The 20,553-nt window shown below is 49.9% G+C and overlaps 1 protein-coding gene and 1 long non-coding RNA gene across 34 annotated transcripts in view; one reads left to right on the forward strand and one right to left on the reverse strand.

Annotated features, from left to right (window-relative positions):
* CAMK2G (calcium/calmodulin dependent protein kinase II gamma) overlaps positions 1 to 20,187 on the reverse strand; it is a 54,974-nt gene extending 34,787 nt beyond the window's left edge. For 17 of the 33 annotated variants that reach the window (XM_029931989.1, XM_029931981.1, XM_029931991.1 and 14 more), the window contains exons 1-4: positions 19,941 to 20,175; positions 8,443 to 8,502; positions 986 to 1,040; positions 41 to 106 (exon numbers count right to left, since the gene is read on the reverse strand). In XM_029931989.1, the coding sequence (XP_029787849.1) occupies positions 41 to 106; positions 986 to 1,040; positions 8,443 to 8,502; positions 19,941 to 20,175 (416 nt within the window). Of the gene's footprint in view, positions 1 to 40; positions 107 to 985; positions 1,041 to 8,442; positions 8,503 to 19,940 lie in introns of all 33 variants that reach the window. The other 16 variants (XM_029931962.1, XM_029931961.1, XM_029931971.1 and 13 more) reach the window with 9 other exon arrangements.
* On the forward strand, positions 10,159 to 14,001 carry LOC115285561. Its single transcript, XR_003905579.1, has 3 exons — positions 10,159 to 10,423; positions 10,967 to 11,106; positions 13,682 to 14,001. It is a non-coding gene; the product is annotated as an uncharacterized LOC115285561 (long non-coding RNA).
* Positions 20,188 to 20,553: the final 366 nt, after the last annotated feature.

Below are 20,553 nucleotides of genomic sequence, written 5' to 3' on the forward strand. Positions count from 1 at the left end.
TGGCCAAGACTCGCACTGAACTCCAGGGCCCCCGTCTCACCTGGCATCAGCTTCACTGTAGTATTCTCTGGCCACGATGTCTTCAAACAGCTCCCCGCCGGTAACACTGCAACCAACAGACAGAGAGGGTCAGAGGAGGCAGGTCAGTTGGCAAACACTAGCATCCAACAGGTACCTGGTCACACCATGGAACAGCTTTTAAAGAAATCCCAACTCTACATGAATTTCATCTGAGAGCCCAGAACAGGCTCGATCCCTCAATGACATGGGGCTTCACTTTAGGGTAACATGGGCCCTCCTTTTCTCCTGCACATTTCTGTTTCTATAACATACAGATTAGCTAACACTCAGGCAAAGATGGATATACATAGATCTAAGAGAAAATAATCAATCTACTCAGAAAGTCACTGCTTTATTTGAGGCCAACATGAATACTAAGATACACAGCTGCCCAAAAAGGACAGACCTACTCCTAAAGTTGAAGAAAAATGAGACCAAGGACACAAAGAACCAATCCTGAAAATACCAGAGAGGCATTTCCAGGAGGTAAAGAGCCACTTTTAAGATATTAAACCACAACCAAAGTGGAGGAGAGACCAATTGGAGTCCAGTTTATGACTAATAAAAGCTACCTTCAATTTCCCAGAATTTTTAAGGTCATGTGAAGAGCTGTATTCTATTTCTCCACTCAGGACAACACACCAAGAAACAAGAAAAAAGCATTTGCACAAGGTGTGCTGCTGAACAGAAATGCAAGAGCAATGCCATCCGGGGGTTTGGAGCCCTGGGGAGGTACAGAGTGAGCAATGAGGTCCCCTCAGTAACCTGCTCATTACTAGAGGAAGTTTAAAATCAAATGCTTTCCCTTGGGCAAAGGAGAGGGACCCTCAGCAAAGGCTGAAGACCCAATTTAGGTCTTTTTCCAAGGCTTCATCTTGAGCCAGCTGGAGGGAAATGCCCCACACCCTCAGGAAGTGGCACTTACAGGTCAAACACGAGGTAGTGAAACCCTTCTTCAGAAATACTGTCATGGAGGCGCACTGCAAGAGAGGAGATGGGGACAGAGATTAACAGAGAGAAACCTTGGAAACCTACTCCTCTCCTCCTCAGCAACCCCACCCCTGCCCCAGCCTGTCAGCCTCACTGTGAGGATGGTCTCCTGAAGGAGGGGCAGCAAGAAGTGGCAACATGCCCATCGCCCCTCAAGACCAGGTGACACAGCCACAGAGGAGAGAAACAACCAGACCTTAGATCTAGTGCTCTGGCTGCCATCTCATACTGCCTCAAATGTAGGCAAGACATAGAAGCTTTGTGGCTAAGATATAAGACAGAAAAGCAGGAACCTCCCCAGAGGTGCTAGTCCCAAAGGAGGTGGTCCTGGGATATGATGCGTGACGGTGTAACGCAGAGCAAGAGCAAGGGCCACCTGGGGACACTGACCGCAGTGGAACAAAGAATGACAAGATGGGAGAGCCTGAGAGCTCTTTCACAGAAGTAGATGGGACAAGGGGAATTAAAGGCAGGGGGGAAAGCTGAAAAAGGCAGAGCCCAGCAGGAAGGCATGTGGAGTGAGGCTAATGGCTGGTGAGCATGGGAGGCAACATGCAAACTCAGGCAATGACAAAAGTAATTATTTATTACAGTGCTTATAACATGCCAGACCTTGGGGTAGGCTCTTTGCATACATTACTTATTTCTATAAGCATTTATTGAGTGCCAACTACATGTCAGATTCTGTGCTGGACGGTGGAATTTAGGAAGGACATAGCGGCTGCCTCCGAGGAGTTTATTCTTCTGGATGACCACCCTGAGAGGAGTATTACTCCCATTCTACAGATGAGGACACTGGAGACTCAGAGATGGTATAGCTCACCAAAGGCCAAAGATATAATAGGTCAAGATGTAAATCCAGCTCTTTCTGACTCCAAAGACTGGTCTATACCATTGCTTCCTATAAGAGATGCAGTGTAGCCCCCACAGCCAGGCAACAGAGCAATGGAGCCTGTGAGAGAGACTACTCACAAATGCAACCATGACAGCAGCATAGACGGGTCCAGGAGGCCACTGCGCCGAGAAGACTAGGGCAACTCACCCACTGCAGGAAAACGCTGGCAAGCAGAATCCCTTCCCACTCCCCGCCTCCAGAGCTCCTGGGCAGAAAACCAATCTAATGTCTTCTGAGGTCTCCTCTTCAAGCTTCTGCCCACAAAGCCACCTCTGGCTTAAATGCCAACCCCTGAACACCATTCTAATGCAAACACAAGAAGATGCTCTGGCTGAAATGTCCCAGCTGCTCCTGTCCCTTCCCTCACCTGAACTCTGCTGATGGGGAACCTCTGTCTGACCTTCGCACCAATCCTCGGCAGTTTCAGGAGCAACTCACAGAGCACTTTAGGAATGGCCTGACACCAAACCAGCCAGTGAAGTTCTTGGATACACGGAAGTCACCGCGTCTCTTCCTTGGTGGGCCCAGGCTGCCAACCACTCCAAACAACAGATTCCTTTTCCAGTGTCAGACTGTTTCCTCAGGGCCATGGTGCTTCCCTACGTCCTCTCCCACCACAGCAAGATCAGCCAGAACGTAAAATACAGGCACTTAGTGGTCACTACCACTCCGTGGTTCTTCTCAGCTGACAAATGAGGACGCAGACCTGCCAGGGCCAGATCCAGGGCCCAACTGTCATATCACCTACTTTGGTCTGATCTGGTTACCCAAAGTTCCACTCCAAACTCAGTATCTCTGTGACTTACCAATGGGATCAAGGCAGGTGGTACTACCAGGATCCCTCCTCCTCCAACTGTTCTTTCCGGTACTTGGGCAAACAAGCTCATACTTCTCTAGGTCCCCAGATGACAGAAGGAAAGAGCTACAGCCAGACCCGTTCTTCCCCCCAACCCTATTCAACCCGGGCATGTTCAAGTGAGCTCCCCCAAAGCCCAGCCAGCCCCCTCTTCACTTGTGCTTCTCTGACCTAAGTCAGGGCTGCACACAAAGTCCTGCTGCAGCTGCTGCTCCCTCGCTTCCAAAAGGACTTTCCATTTAATTAAAAATTCGCTATTAAAAAGCATTAAAATGTGTAATACAAATAATCCCCTGGAAATCAGCTGTCCCAGAAGCTAAAGAATAGCTTCATTAGGGAGGTGACTAACAGTTGTAGGATGGTAAGCTAACAGGACAGCAGGTACCATGCTAATGACCACTCCCAGGGGAATCCTGCCACCTGGCCTGGCCTCTCCCAGTCCCTGGACCCCCCTGCCTGCCCCCTAGTCTAGCACAGCAGGGCTGAAAATGGGGCAGAAAGTATAGCAACCCATGCCTATGCTGAGATAGAGATCGCTGGCATCTGCCTTTCTCCAGGAAGGCCACACACAGAGACCAGGTGGGAGGAAGCAAGGGAGGGGAATCAGAAGAGAAGAGCAGTAATGGAAAATTAATCTGGCCCAGAGAGTGCCTTTGATGTGTGCCCCAGAGTAAGGGACTACTGAGACGAGGAGAGACAGGTGCCTAAGTCCCCATACCTGAACGAGATACTTTTTTTCCTCTTGTAAAGAAAATTAAGAGAACTGAGAACAGGGGAAAAACTTGACTGCACAACTCTAAGTGGCTCCCTAGCACAGTCTTGATAATAACAACCCATGTAATAGCAGCTAATATTTAGATGACCTGTTTCTATGTGCTAGACATTGTGCCAAGTGCTTCACATATGTTATTTTATTGAACTCTGAGTAAGGTATTTCTATTACCCCCATCTGACAAGAGAGAAGGCTGAGGCTCCAAAAGGAACTCATCCAAGCTCATACTAACTGGCAGAACTGAGACTTGAAGCCAAAACAAACCGACATCAAGATCCTTGACATTGTAGAATTGCCTGCAAGGAAGTCACTTTTTCTGTCCTCTTAGGCAAAGAAGCTCCAACCTGTCCCCACCAGCTCTGGCCATTCTGATCTTCTCCCCTGAAGCAAGTGTGGCTGAACAGGCCATGGATATGGCTGTGAGGAAGAGAAACGCAGCCCCACCGCTGCAGAGCTTCTGGGCCAGTAGGGAAAACGGTGTTCAACCAGCACTTACACAAATATGTAACTAAGCACTACTATGTTGAAGTCGATGAAGCAGAAGGATGCTATGTTATAAAATAATCACCCAGCCCATTCCACAGTAGTTACATGGTCGAAGGCCAAGGACGGCCAGACTAAGTCCACAGACGGGAAGACCGGGAAAAGGACTATAAAGCATTTACTGCATTTCAGCGATAAACTTAATTATTGCTCTTTAAAAACTGTAGAAAGAGAAAGCAGCCCAAACACCTAAATACCTTTACTTGATGTTTCATACCTCCAACCACTCACAAAGCCATAACCCGAATGCTGGGGCTATTTCCAATTCCTTAAAAACCACCCAACAACATGCCTCATTTTAACTAACAAACCTTGGCTTGGAAAAAGTGTCACCGTTAAAAGTATCCGCAGCAATAGCACAGTGGGAAGGAGGTCCTGCTTCCCAGAGGCTGACGGGGGACTCTGGCTGTCCCCGAGGAGCAGGTGGGCAGGACCCCCTTGGAGCAGAGATTTAGATACTACTTGGTCATGATGCAATGTTTTCTTCTTTTTCTTTGCGCCTGTTTTTGCTACACTTACTATTAGCTGAATGGCCGTGGGTCCAAGGTAAATAAATGGCAGCCTGGTTTAAATAACCTGTGAACTGACCTGGGGCTGAGGATTTAGGGAAGACCACTTCTGGGGACTGGGATCCCCATTTTCATCACCTCATTTATTTCCTAGGCCTCTTTTGCTCGCTGAGCCCTCTCACAACTCCACTAAGAGAAACAGATAACAAAATGGAGGTGCAAGGGGGCACCTGGGTGGCATCCGGCTTTGGCTCAGGTCATGATCTCATGGTTCTTGGGTTTGAGCCCCGCGTCGGCTCTGTGCTGACAGCTAGCTCAGAGCCTGGAGCCTGCTTCAGATTCTGTATCGCCCTCTCTCTCTGACCCTCCCCTGCTCGTGCTGTCTCTCTCTGTCTCTCAAAAAAAAAAAAAAAACATTAAAAAAAATGGAGGTGCAAGAAGGCCAACTAATTTGTTGCTGGTCACAGCTATAGACTAGCAAATCCCAGATTCAAACCTGGAAGACATGATATCAAAGCCACAAACCTTGCTCCTCTACCTACGGTCCACAGACCAGCAGTGTGGGCATCCTCTGGAGACCACACACCCGAGGAAGTTCAGGTCCACCCCAGACCTCCTGAATCAGAATCTGAATTTAACACGATACCTGGATGATTCATGAGCACATGAAAGTTTGAGTACTGTTGCTCTAAACCATAATGCTAGACGGTGATTGAACCTCCCAGGGCAGCCCAGCACGAAGGAAGACAGAGTCTATTCATTAGAGGAATTTAGAGCAGGGAGCAAGTAGATCACAGGTAGCACACACTCCATTCAGACTAGACAGTACTGCTGCTGGCTCCTCCTTTCAACTCCACACCTCTGGCCACTCTCCCAAAGATGTTTTAGGTTCTGCAGTTTACGCATCATAACCAACAGTCTTTTAAAAATATCAATAAACTTTATTTTTTTTGAGCAGTTTAGCGTTCACAGCAAAATTGGGTAGGAAGCACAGCAAGCATCCACATACCACCTGCCCTAGACAGGCAGGGCCTCCCCCACCATCAGCATCTCCCACCAGAATGGCACATTTGTTATAATCGATGAGCCGGCACTGACTCATCATTGTCTCCAAGACTCCACAGTTTATAGTAGGGTTCATGCTTCCAGCAGGCTTTTAACCTCTGGGATAGAATATCTATTAGGGAAGAAAACGGGATGCCTGGCCCCCTACACCAAATCTCCTTCTGAATTCAAGTGCCTCTGAGTCTGACGGCAACTAGAGGGTGACCATGTGCTCTCTGTCCTCAGCATCCTCAACTCTGCATCACTCTTGGGCTGGTCCACTTGTATCCCTGCGGGATGGAGTTAAAGAGGCTGGAGCCAAAAGGGCCAAAGCTCTGAAGGAGGGGGCAGTGAAGAGAGGAGAAGAATAGTGAATTGGGGCACAAAACTGCCTCCTCTCCCGCCACAAGCCAGATCAGGATCCATGGCAACCCCCGCCTCCTGGATCCACAACTCCACTACATCTCTAGGAGCCCCGGTTCCCACCGGAAGCCAGAAAGCATGGCCGGCCAGCTCTCCCAGGACACGGTCCTGACTCACCCTTCCCTCTCCCTGCTCTTGACCCCAAAATAAGGCCTCAGACCAACATCCCTCAGGATCTGGGAACAGTCATGACACGAAGCACAATTCTAAGCAATCAGATTCTGATGAAGGGGGTGTGCTTTTCCTAGCTTGGGTCTCTCTAGCCCCCTAAGAGAGCAGATGGCTGGGGCAGACGGTCCTCAGGCAGAGCTGGGGGTAGGTAGATAAAAAGGAAAGACCCAAAGTAAGGTCTAAAAAGTAAAAACTAGAGATTTCATTTCTAGAAATGCATAAGAAGAAGGGTATGACTGTTTTCAGCTGGAATCCCATTTTTTTCCTTCCTGGTCATTTCTCAGTTGTCTTCATCTTACCTCAACCCTTCTAGGGTCAACCAGGTCAACCAGGAGGTGGTTCTGCCTCCCGCCTCATTTATCCTACATGAGAACAATTCATCACTGCCCTACGAGTTGGTCACAAGTAGCATAAGGAAAGGAAGTTGCTGCCCTCAGACCCTGAGTCCCAGGACTAGAACATCAAAATGCTTCTGTGCTTGTGGATGACTTTAGTGAGCCACATGCTTTTTCTTCCTGTTCTGGAACTTCTAGGTTAAAGGCCACAAGCTCAAAAGCCGATGGCGACCAGTTAGGCAGTGCAAACACGAGGTACCAGGGAGTGGCAAGGGAGTGGCAAACGACGGTGGCCAGAAGGCTCAGGGGGCAGCCGCTGCCCAGCCATAGCAGATGCAGGCTCAGAAGAGCCACAGTGTTGAATTCAAAAGACTGGGAAACATAATTTTTTTTTCCAAAATGTGAAATCTCATTTTTAAATACTGGCAAATAATAAAATATTTTTAGACCACTGAGCTGGCCAAACAAAATATGCCTGAATTTGCGACTGCTGTTCTAGTTGTTCCTCCCATTGTCTCTTCTCTCCTACCCAGGGTGACACATTGGTCCCAACCGTGCTGTTTTCAGGTGAGGGTCTAACTTGAGAGCTCAGCCAGGGAGCTCCAGTAGCTCCAAGCCCAAGCCCCGTCAGCTGAGAGGTGTTGGCTCGGTAGAGCACACTGTACCAGCAGAGCTGAGCACCGGCTCTGCCAATCTGCTTCAGGTGTAATCCAAGCTGCCGACTGTGATCTGTAAAGCCCTGCATGGTTGGAGTTCTGGTTACCTCAGAGCTGCTCCTCTCTCTTTGGGCTGGAGTATGACCTCGGCTCCCCCACATAAGAGCTCACGTTAAGCATTCCAGCCTGAGGTCTGGGAAACCAGAGGCTGGGTAGCTCTGGAGGAAGCATCCAGCTTCGGCATGTCACCTCACAGCCCCGGCCACCAACAGAGCAGAGGCGGCGGCCTCTGGGGCACTGTGGGAGCCCCGATATTTAGGCCATGCCTGAGGAGCAGAGAACACGTGTTGTTTTTTTGTGATGACTCAGGGCTTTCAGGGAAAACCTAGGAGATGCTCCCTGCTCTGCCTCAAGTCAAGACTGGGGTTTCTGCTCAGATGCTGCAGCCAGCCCAGTTTCTGTCCCCTCTGCAAGAAGCACCAAATCAGGGCCAACGCTTTTGGCACAGGCTATTTCAGCTGAACAATGTAAAACTGAGCCAGAGTGGGTTGTGGCAGGCAAACCTCCTCAGGCTTTAGAACAACCAACAATGTGCTCTTGTCCCCCAAGTCGGGGTGGGAGCAGGGAGAAATCCTCTTAATTTTTTCTCCTTCCCCATGAGAGTGGCTCCTGCCATCCCTTCTCCAGAGAAGCCAGGCGGGTGGGCAGCTTGCTTTCCTGGCTCTGGGGAATACAAACGGGAGCACCATGGAAACCCCCAGAGTGTGCACGACACCGTTAACAGGAACAAAACTCTTTCAAGTCCAGAAACAAAATCCGGACCCTTTTATGATGGCTGTGGAAGGCCCCTGGTGAGGGACACTGGCAGGCCACTAGCCCAGCGCCTCACACGCTGAGGACGCTGGACCTCAGCCCAAAGACGGAAGGAGAAGGGGAAGAAAGGGAGTCCAAAACCTGTTCCAATCCTCACATCTTAGCCCCGAAATGACACTACAGGGATGGAGACCCTCAGGTCTCTAAAATAGAATGCCCCAGAATTCTGAGCAAGACACAGCTGCTACCCCACTTGGACAAAAAAATTACACCAGGCAAAGGCCCAGGGACAGAAGTGGTTTCATACCCAAACGCGGTGGACCTCTGTTCTCCCTGCCTTCTACAACATGCCCAAGAAATACCCTAAGCACTTACCAATGTTTGGATGTTTCAAAAGTCGGCATATCCGGGCCTCACGTTCTAGTTTTTGGTGATCTAAAAGCAGAAGAAAGAAAACAAAAACCATCAACCATCCATTCTCTTTGTGGCCACCCTGCTATTCACACTCCTTCAATTATTAGGCGCCAACTATGCACTTTTTACAATTTGCTGAATTAATGCAGCAAGTCACAGCAATCCCAGAGATAGGTATTATGACCACTTTTTCCAAAAAAAGTAATGCCCTAGGAAAGCACATTGAGTTAGTGAGAGGCAGAGTTGGGATTTGAAACTAGGTCTTCAACTAAAACTCTGGTACCCTTTTCACTATAGCAGGGACTTCACTGGGTCAGGGTGTCCAGAATTTCTTTCTTGATAGAAATATTAATAGCTAAGTTTTACTGAACACTGACTATATGGCCAGGCACTATGCTAGGAGTTTTATATATATTCCCTAATTTAGTCTTCATAGCATCCCTGAAACATAATGAGGCTGACAACCAAGATGATGATGAGGATGATAATGATTTGATAAAATAATCATAGCTAACATTTCTCAAGCTTACTTCTACACCAGGCAGAACAGCTTTTAATTTATTCTTGTAACAACTCCATGAGGCTGGCACTATTATGAGGCCCATTTTATAGTAATCCTGCTTCTCCCCAGGATCGTCTTGGCCACACACTGCTGTGAGCTCTCACCTCTTGGCACTCAGGTACTGAGGTTACTCTGCTTTGGTGAAATGACCAGAACCTAGGAGACCTCAGATGCAAGCAAGTGACATTGGTCAATTCCTTCCATAGGAAGGCAGAGCTCCAGGAAGTAGAAAGAGAGTATGCTACTACTCAAAGCAAGGTGGCCTAAAAGCCCACTCCACTCCACCTTCTGGAATCCTGCCAGGTAGTCCCCTCCTGCACAAAGTCACCTGTGTTCCTGTCAGTAGAAGGGACTTCTCCTTCCCCTGACTACCCGCCCCCCATCTTCCACTGCACTTCTTATAATTTTCACATCATACATTATGTCCATCATCTTTTGGTCACCAGCTCTTCAAAGGGTGGGATCTTTCAGAGTGATGTTTTCTAGGGTTTCTTCCATAACAGAGGCTTCATAAGGGTTTATCAATAACATCAACAGTAATAACAACCATTATTTACTAAGGATTTACTATACACCAGGCAGAGGCACGGATTATCTTATTTCATCCTCACCAAAACCTTGTAAGTAAAGGATCTGATTAACTCCATTACATTGCAAGTGAGAAATGAGGAAACTGAGGCTTAACAAGTTGAGGGAACCTGCTAAGGTCACAGGCAGTGGATGCAGGTGGTCTGAGCCTAGATCCCTTTCTCCAGCATGATGCTATGATGACAGGATAAAGAAAAGTGACAGCAACTAGTAAAGGCTCCAGGCTTTGTGAGGGCATAGCACAGCTCACCACAACTTCTCCAGGCCGAGGCAGGTGTCTTCACATTCCCTCTGCTAAGCAGTTCCTGTCTCCCTCGGTAGGGGCTCCTCCCCACCCCACCTCTTCCTCAATAGCAAAGAGCCTCTGTAGAGCTTCCCATGCCTACCACAACCATCCTACCAGGGAGGTGCTATGATGGTCACCATTTCAGATAATGAAGCTCGAGCCCACAGAAGTTAAATAACTTGCCTGAGATCATACAGCTGGAAAGGGGCAGAACTAGGATTCAGACCTAGGCCTGCCAACATAATGTAGTCTGCGATAATGCAGGGATGGATTATAGACTAAAAGGAATTCCTAATTGTTGTTTCACCAATCACCCCTAGTTTTGTCCTAAACTTTCCCTCTAGCAACAGCTCGGCTTTGTGGAAGGAGGAGGTGGGGACAGGCAGAGATTAGTTTCTGCTGCCCAGGCTAATCCATCCCAGCTGCCCAAAGATCTGGGTCAGGCCCTCCTTCCCATCCTCAGGTTTGGCATTGCCACTAACCAGGATGCAGCCAGAAAACCACAGGTAACCCCACACTCCCACATCACCCGGGATCCCTCAGTCTCAGGGACTTTCAGACGCTACAGTTAGTTGAGGAAGTAGTGCTAGCTCAGCCCAGTTGGCACGGGGCTTGCTTTCTCCACATCTGGCCGGGAGGATGTCAGAGCTACCCACCTTCCTCTCAGCCCCTGGAACTAGGGTGGGAGTACCAAGCTAGCCACCCCCAAAGCTTCCCTCTCTCGGTCCACGTACCTCACCACCCTCCAACCCACAACCCTTGGGCATGGCTGTCCAGGCAGGTGCAGGAGAACAGCATCTTGCAATGCGGAGGTGGCTGCTGAGGGGAAGGCCTGGAAGATTAATGTTTATCTCCTCCCTTAAGTCTCTTACTGGCTAATGGTTCCAGTCCCACAAGAGCAACAGCACTAAAAATAAGGGTGCTCTGGCTTTACCAGTGACTCAGAAGGGGGAGAGGAGAGACACAGATTCATCCTTCCAGCTCCTCGAAGGAGCTGCCCAGCGTCCAGAGGGTCCTTGTTAGCCACTTAATTCAGCCCTGTCTCCAAGGAGCTGAGTCCCCATGTCTTCTCTGAACCCGAGGCTGCTCCTTCGTCTTTGTTCTGATCCTTAGCCATGCAGTCCATCCATGAACACAACAGTTTTGGAGTCAGACAGCCGCGGGTTGAGTCCAAGTCCTGCTATATCAGGTAAGTTATTAAATCCATCTGAGCCTCATCTCATCCATGCATTCAAAAAATATTTCCTGAGGCCTGTTGTAGGACAGGCACTGTTCTAAAAGCTTCGGATACAGCAGTGAACAAAACAAAGACAAAAATCCCTGCATTCAGGGGTGGTATTCTAGTGGGGCTGGGTTGGGGGAGGGGCAGACAATAAGAACTAGATGGCACACTTAACGTCTTGGCCAAGTCCAATGTAGAAAAATAAAGCAGAGAAGAACAGTACATATCTAAATAGGATGATCACGGAAAGCCTCAGCAAGGAAATGACATTTGATTAGGACTTAATGGAGGTGAGAGAAGGAGCCAGGTAGGTATCTTGAGAAAGAGTCTCCTCACTTCTAAAACAGAGGCAGTGAAGGGCACCTGAGTGGCTCAGACAGTTAAGGGTCCGACTCTAGATGTCTTCTCAGGTCATGATCACATGGTTCGTGAATTCCAGCCCTGCATCAAGCTCCACGCTGGCAGCGTGGAACATGCTTGGGATTCTTTCTCTCCTCTCTCTGCCCCTTCCCAGCGCGCGCTCGCTCTCTCTCTCTCTCTCTCTCTCTCTCTCTCTCAAAAAAGTAAATAAATAAAATAAACAAATAAAACAAAACAGAGGCTGTGATATCTGCAGACTAAATGAGGTAATTAGGTAAATGCTCAGTACAGTGCCTGGCACACAGGGAAAACCTTGGCCATAGCTATCACCAGAGACACTGAGAGAGTCAGACTCATCCTCCCTCAGCCTGGGCAGCCAGTGAGTCCACAACACACCAGCAGAGCCCTCTGACTCAGCTCGGATGCAGCCTTCCCCCCACCCCCCCACCAGCATAGAGGTGTTCCCTCTTGTTTTGGTGGGGCCCGCCTGTGTCTACAGCCTGCAGGTGAAGGGTTAGTAACAGAAACTTCTTGGAGAGGACAGCCTAGGAGGTGCCACTGCCTGCAGGATCCTTCCTCTTTCTCGGCCTCACCTTTGTTGGCTGTGGCATCTTGCCATCCAGAAGCTCTGATCAATGAACCATGTGGTTTTTGCCAACCATACTCTCCCTGCCTCCTTACACCATATACAGCCAGCCGGTACCACAGCCTTTCTGCTATTGTCTCCTGTCTCTTTCCTCCACACACCTCCTATCCTGTAGTCCCCTTCAGGACTGGTCTACGTCTGGGAAAAAGCAGAGAGCTCCACCTCGGCAGTGGCTATGGTATTTCAGGAACAAATATGGTTTGTAGAGCATCTTTCCCAATTGCAAAGGCTGTCCTGGCTAAAGCACAGCATCACACCCCTTTTGAGGGGTGAGGCCACTGAACTGACCTGGTCCACAGTGGCAGGCCAAGGGCCTGGCTGGGCATCCTGCGGTGATAACACACAGCTGGTGCTGTTGTCACAAAGGTGGCCTTCTCCCTTGAGACACCCCTCCTTCCACGGAGCACCAAGCTCCTGTTCCTAGGCCTTCCAAGGCTGACCCTCTTCCCACCCACCTTTCAACCAGGCTATTCCCCACCCCCTCACGTGGCCCAGCCCCCCCTTCCTGTTTGACAACAGCCACTTCCCGCTTTTGCACAGGGCCACTTCCTGCCTGCCTATGTGCTGCTGCCATGGAGAGACCCACCCCTGCCGACCTTCAGCCCAGCTCCAACCACATCTCTTTGCAAGGTTCTCCCCCTCAATAGCAGAGGCAGCACCCAACAGGAGCAGAAAGCAGAAGTGGCTGTTATCAGGGATCTGCTTGGGCCATCCCCCACAGCCTCCCCTGCCAAGGGCCCAAGAAACAGGCATCCCTGGAGGCTCTGCCTCGCCTGCCTTCTGCCCAAGTACATCCAGACCTGGTCCAGGCCAAGCACCCATCACAGGAAGAGTAGCAAGGAGTGACCAGAGCGTCAGTGCCAAGCAAGACAGAAAGGAGGAAGCAGTGAGGAGACCATATACAGCAAGGGGGAGACGGAGTTCTAGAACCACCTCTCCCCTAAACCCAAAAGAGAAGCCTACTCCAAATGTACTTTCCTTCCACCACAGGATCAGAGGCCAGGGAAGGCTGGCCATTGAGCCTCCATGGCCCTGTAAGGGATATGACTGATTTAGTGACTTTTCTCTAAAACCACAAACGCCAGCACTAATTTCTTTCTTCTTCTTCTTCTTCTTTTTTTAATGTTTATTTATTTTTGAGAGAGGCAGAGACAGAGTGTGCGCTGGGGAGCAGCAGAGAAAGAGGGAGACACAGAATCCAAAGCAGGCTCCAGGCTCTGAGCTGTCAGCACAGAGCCTGATCTCAGGCCCGAACTCACAAACTGTGAGATCATGACCTGAGCCAAAGTCAGCCGCTTAGCTGACTCAGTACCCCCGCCCCCCGACCAGCACTAGTTTCAAATAAGATCCTACTGCCACCTAAATACACAACCCTCTATCATGGAAAGGACACCGAACTCTACTCTATGAGGACTGTCCCCAAGTTCCTATCCCAATGACATCCTTGACTTTTCAAAGGGTATTTCAAGGGTCTGTGCTATGATCCCAACATGAATGATGGGAAGATTCCTACAGGTTCCTAAACCCCAATTTCAGATGCTTCGAGTGAAGTTTCTCCTCTTGCTGCCCTCCTGAGTGCTTTCCTCCTCCTTCCGAAGCAGCAGAGGCCTCCATCTAGCCTCTGGGGCATCACTCAGAGAAGAAACAAGGGCACCATGGGGACCTGGTGTCATTATCCACATTTCCAGCTGCTTATCAACAGTCCCTGGCCTTGGGCACTGACCAGTGGGAATCCCAAGCCACAATCCCATTGACCTCATCCTGACACTGTGATGCCACATCTCTTCCTCTTTGAATCTCACTCTAAAGGTGCAAAGAGTCTCCAATTAAGAGCAAAGTCCATCCACCATGTAAAAGCAGCGGTTATGGCTTCCAATTCCTTCACGCTCACACACCCGGGATCTGCTGAGGGCTGTGAGTACAGTGGTATAGGGCCTGAAATGTGCTCACGTGAACCCCCAAGGTTCTGTCCCTTAATCTGGCATTTTCCCTTTCTCTTCAGTCCTAACTCAAGCAGCTTTAACTAAGCGATACAAAGAGCCAAGCCCACTTTGGCCTTTGTGTCCTAAGATAAGAGAAGCTTAACTAAGGAGGGAAAGGAGAGAGGCACCAAGAAGTGCTCCATAGTGAAAGTCTCCCAAACCAGCCTGGGTGGAGAAAATCTCCCCATGGGGTCACGAGCAAGGTCCAAGAAGGCAGGGCTCTGCCTCTGGACACTCTGGATGCTCTTGGGGCCAGAAGAGGGTCAGCCGCTGAGTTCTCCATGCCGCCAGCACGGCTCTGGGTGCCTGCAGCCTTTGCCCACTGTTTTGGTGACATTTCCTTCATGGTAACCAGCCCCAAGTAAAACATCCCAGGAAGCAGCCCCTAAAAATAGCTCCTCCCAGGGCAGCAGCAAGCGGGGGGAGGGGAAAGAGAGAGAGGAGAAAAGAGGGGAGCAGATGGGAAGCTGTTGCTGCTGCTGATAGGACCCAGGAAGTAGAGACAGTGTTGGTGGGGAATGGCTGGAAATATCCCCACCACATAGGGTTTATACCCAGAGAGGGGTACAGATGAGAGTGAGGCCTCAGCCAGCAGAACGGAGGGATTTGCTCCACTGGGCTTAGAGCTCTGGGCCTAGATGGAGGTGTGGGGATGATATATCAACATTCATCACAGGAACAAAATGCCCAGAATCAGTGGTTTCAAGGGAGGAGCCAAGTGAAGATCACACTCCTTGAGGATGCTGGGCTCTGAGCACTAGCAAAATGATTGGCATACCTACAGCTCAAAGGAAACCAACCTACCTTTTGTGCCTTGGTTTCCCCACTGGCCCTGGGGCAGATCTTTCTGGCCCTTGGCAGATGACAAAGGGCCTCTGCCGAGAGGCACTCCAGAGGTGCAAAGTGCCCATCTCTTCCTGTCATCACCCTTTTGGCACCCATGGGATCAGGCCCTTGTCAGCCTGCCAAGGCTGTCCAGAGAGCGAGAACAGAGATGGGGACGGGAGCCCGTCATACCCACGCCTCCCCTTCCCTGCCTCTAGCCTCACCAGAGAATGGGGTCAGCCACTCACCTCTAGGGTTTCAGCATAGCCTCAAAGCTTGGAACACAGCTTCTGACAAGAGACCAGGGCAAGCAGCAGGAGGAGATCAAGGATGGGGCCATGTTCCAACCTCCATCTCCACCCCATGAGACCAGCACCCAAAGTCACTCTGGGAAGGTGGACAAGATGGCAGGGTGACAGGCCAGTGTTTTACAAACTAAGCCACATAGCTCACAGTGTGACTGTATGACAAAACTGGCCCGGCATAAGCCTTGGCTGTTTTCTCCAGCCACTTAAGGGGACGAGTCAGTGGAGCTCAGTTACCTATATACAGGATGCCCACCTCTCTGTCGACAGAAACTGACTGGCCTGTTATCCTCAGGAGGAAAGCACAGTTCTGCATACAACCTCCTTAACTACTTCCTCAAGTCACAGAGTCCCAGCATTCCAGTGCCTCATAGATCTCCCTTCCTTCTCTCCCTCCCGCACTGCTGCTTCACCCTCCCCTCTCTGCCTCCCCTCACTTCACCCAGATCCTTAACAGGAGAGTCTCACTTGGAGATACCACAGGGGACACAAATGTCATGGGGGCTACTCAGGCCAACACTAAGGGGGTGGGGACTTACAGCTGGCACCACCCAGGGGGATCCTATTTCAGTCCCCAGGGCCAGCTGGACCCAGAAAGGGACAGCCTTTACCCTTCTGGTGGCCAACATGCCACAACCTCAGCCACTCAGCTTGCCACAGGCTTGGACACAGACTGACACCCCAATCTGGGGGCTCAGAAGGAGGCCCCTAATCACAGAAAAGCGCATGTGCACAGATGGCCATATACGGGCAGAGATGCCACCTGGAGATGGCTGGGTCAAGGTTTGTCTGGTAAATCTTGGAAAACGTGGCAAGAGTGATTGTTGGAGCAGTTGCCAATTTTAGGCAGCATTTCTTAAAGCATGGCTGAGGGACCACCTGCATGAAATTCACTAGGGAACCTGTGTAAAATGTAGATTCTGGGACCCAACCCCAGACCTCCTGTGGATGGAGCTTAAGAATCTGTATTTTTTAACCAGTACTTAGGTGATCCTTACATGCACTGAATTGAAAATCGCTGCTGAGAGGAAGTCCCAACATTGCCCTATAAGGCCGTTACTGAAGGGAAGAAAGAATCATAAGCTACACTATCTTCCTACATCTCCCACCTGCCATATATGCCCCAATAGGCACAGGTCTTTAACTATATGTGTCCTCTCCAACAGCCATGTCAGGCTTACAGCCTAGCTCCATGGGTCAGGAGGGGAGAACTCAAGCCAGCCACAGGGTATGGGGGTTCCTACAACTTGGCTCCAAGTTTCCTGACAGCCAAAGCCAAGAAGCAACCATGAGTGGTTATGCAGTCCTCTGAATCCATTCATTCCACATGTATAGGCTAGGTATGTGTCAGGCACTTTGCTGGGCCCTGCCCACACACAAGTGACGAAATATATATGGTTCCTACCCTTACCTCTCAGGTCCTCAGGAAGAGAAAAGCTTTTGCTTACATTTAGCCTCAACAGAAATGTCTTCATGGGGGTAGGGGGCATACAGACCAAATAAATAGACACAGCAAGTGCTGCAACAGATTTCAAAATATTATTTCTGGTAGCATCTCTTAGTAAGGCCACGTATCCACTGTAGTAAAAGCAACTGGAATTCAGATAAATGGTCCAAATACAGAGATTTCTTATAATGCGAACTGTTCCAAGGAAAAATCCTAAACTATGAAAAAGAAAGGACCATTTGCCCTTCAACTACAGCAATATGGGGAAACGCTTTGGATGTAAGCAAGAGAGCAGGATATAAAATGTTATGCTCCACGAGGTGAAAATCTATATGCATATGAATAAAGATAAGAAGGGAATATGAAGATTTAAAAATAAAAAAAGACATAAGGGCTCAGGCTCCTTGGGGGGTGCTCTTAAATCTTAAAATAACGACTTATCATTGCCATCACCTGGCCCACTAGCTCCTGCATCCAAGCCTATTTTAAATGCCTCCTTCAGCCTAGTGGAGAGCTAAGCTTAGAACCAGAGGCTCCCTTCAGAGGCCCGACTCCACACCTATCACCGTTCCAAGGAAAGAGAGTGACGTTATATGACTTCCAGTGACTTTATGTAGACAGGCCAGCAGACAAAGACAGTGCTCAATGCACAGGCACACGCACTCCCTGCCTTGTAACACAGCTATGAACGTGGACCTCTGAAGCCACAATGACAAGAAACAACAGAGCAAAAGAAGGATTCCCATCCAGATCAGATCCCCCATAAGACCAGGTGATCTCTCCCCGAGCCTCCTGAGCACTTCACCATGGATGCCAAGGAGAAGCAGCTTGATACCCTTTTCTTTCCTTTCGACTTACGGCACAGAAAATCAGAAACAAGAAAGAAAACAGGCAGAGAGACTCAGCAAACAGAGCAAGCCCCTTTGGACCCTCATGGATGACTCCGGTGGGCCCACCACATTCCCAGACACAGAAACCCAACACCTGCGGAGCCCTAGACAGACAGACAGTGACGAGTGAAACCCAGCCCCAGCTGCTGCACCTTTATAAAATATACAGCGTAAACTGAGAGGCTACAGGGAAGCCATGGCCTTCACTCCCTAACCCCATGGGCACCAGCCTAGTGGGCACCCTGGCCCAACTCTCCATGAGCTCACATCCCCTGTGCCCACACTTACAGCACAGCCCCCAGCTTGGTCCCTGTATCTCCAAGACAACACCCTCCCACTCTCCCACCTCCAAACGGTACTGGCACGGACAGACTCCTGACCCATGTTGTTGGCACCTGTGCCTATTAGCCAGGACCAGGCCTCTGTCCCTAAGTTAACCTGGCACGCAAGCCACACAACAGAGCCCCAGTCTTGGCATAACCATCTCGAGAGAGGGGGAGTTATGTCTGAAGCATATGATCTTACACAAGAATCCTTTTCTTGAGAAGAAAAAAAAAATCAAAGAGAAACCAAATCTCATCCAGTTTGGACAGGGAAAGAAAGATGTCAGTCGGAAAAGACAAGGTTGAAAGGAGGTGATGAAGGGAATAGAACATACTGATATGGGTCAGGGAAGTTCAGGTGGGTAGGAAAGGAGAAGGAAATGACAACTGAAGGCAGGCAGCTCCACAAAGTCACCACAACAGCTATCTTCACATCCTAGAATTTGGTTCCCAGAATCCCTTCCTCCCTGGGTCAGAGTACACTGGTGAAATGAGGAACGCTAAGCATTGCATCATTGACTGGAGACACTAGACACCAGCCCATTTCTGATGCACCAGGGCTATGCCGCGTGGGCACAGGGAGGTATCCACTCTCAAACTGTCATCTCTGCCTGCACCCTGCACCCTTGGCTAGAGGATATCTGCCAAAGAGCCCAGCCCACTGTGTCATCCCCTTACCCCAGGGGAGGAGGGCATCTGACTGCCCACATATCTCTATGGCAACCATCACCTCCGACTCAAAGTACCCAGAGAGAAAGAAAACAAATAAATAAGTCAACTTCATGGCCAATGTAGAGGAACAGCAGAAGGAGGCTGGGAAGGAGATAGCAAGACAAGCCCTGTTTGTGGGGATGAAGAGAAGCCCTCCCAGCCAGGAGGCAGACACAGCCTTGCTAAACAGGTCCCAGAACAACTGTACACATAACAGAAGCCCACTGTCATCTCTCTGGAATTTAAAAGCTTCTCTGATGCTGAGGGGCATTTACTACATCTCTTACCCCAGAAATGCCTGGGTCACTATTAACCACAGTCCTCACCTTCCCCAGGGCGTCTATCCTGGCTCCTAACATATTTGTGGCATCCTATTGCCCCACACTAATTCTTTTCTCTGAGCCTGATAACCTTTGTCCCCCTCGATACCTCTGTACTCACCAGACCTGTTCACATAGCATTTCACACATTGCTGGGTCTATACCTATCAGATGAGGTGAGTTTGGCAAGCACCCAATACAAGGTTCAGGGAGTGTAGGTTCGAGGTGTGAAAGACAGGGCCTCACCCTCCTGGCCTCAGGTACATGGGAGGATCTCACAAAGCAGACTCCAAGGCCCAGGCCTTCACAATCCTCAGACCTGGATGCAGTGCTGCTCCCACCCGGGCCAGGCCATTGAGATTTCCAGACCATGAGGCATCACCCTCTACCCAGGACAGGCTGCATCTGCTGCTGCACCACCAACTTTGTAATTTGATCAAAAAAGCAATCAAGTTCATCTGGCAGGATTTGTTCCCGAGAAGCCCTCGCCAGTAGCAGCCTCCCCTGATGTTTACAGATTCCCTTCCCTTGGGAGTCTGTTCTGCCGCCTGGTGGGCAGGGGGAGGCTGGATTTGTCAGAGCTGCTCATTTACTGCATTTCCATCCTAAGTCACCACTGGGGCACAGGGACTAGGACAGGCCTGGAGTGGCTACCACTGCCCCAACACAGAGACTGCAAATGAAGAGTTCCCCACTCCATGCTACCACCACTCCTCACATCTCCCCTTCCCTTAAAAAACAAACTCCCTTGAGCCTTCAGGGACCATTTCTTCTCATAGCTACCTCCATGTCTTACATCTTTCTCATTCTTTTCTACCTGAGCACTTCTGTTTCCCCATGCAACTCCTTGCCTGGCTTCCAAGTCAACCAACCCTGAAATTTAAATTCCTTTGCAGGGGCTAAAATGCACAACCCCTAATTCCTGGAACATCTTCAGAAGCTATAGCCCTTCGAGGCAGTCTAATGAGAGGCCAAGATGGGGGAACACTCACCCCGGGCAGATAACTTCTTGGTATTGATGATTTTTGCTGCATATTCTTGCGTGGAGGTTTTCTTCACACACCTGCGGACCACAGAGAAAGCACCCCTGGAGGGAAAAGGGGGAAAGAACTGGGACACGGAGCAGAGCAGAGTGACACAGACATGCTTTGGGTCTGAGAACAGCGATGCTCCCATCACCAGCCCTTTAGTCAAAATCCCACACACCAGCATAGTGACCATCACCATCCAATGTGGGGGAAGAAGGATGTGGCCACTACATGACACTGAACAGATGTGATGGAAGACGACCCCATCCCACTCCCACATCTAGTCACTGAACAAAGCAACACCCTAACCTCAGGCTGTATATCAGGAGCTGGTGGGCAATGCTTGAAACACACACCTGCTGCATCTCACAGACAGCTCTGCAGTCCCAACCAAGAGAACCAGGAGAAGGGACAGAGACCCTGTTCTTCTCTCAGCGGGAATAGTTGAGGGTAGGGGAAGGAAAGATTAGACAGAAGGTATAATCTCAAGAAGGAAATCTCCCTCAATCATGGGGGAAGGTGAGGGAAGTGAGGCTCAGATCCCCCACAGCTGGCTTCATCCCACTGCATCCCGGCT

This window comes from Suricata suricatta, chromosome 2, assembly GCF_006229205.1.
Source record: "Suricata suricatta isolate VVHF042 chromosome 2, meerkat_22Aug2017_6uvM2_HiC, whole genome shotgun sequence".
Lineage (NCBI taxonomy): Eukaryota > Metazoa > Chordata > Mammalia > Carnivora > Herpestidae > Suricata > Suricata suricatta.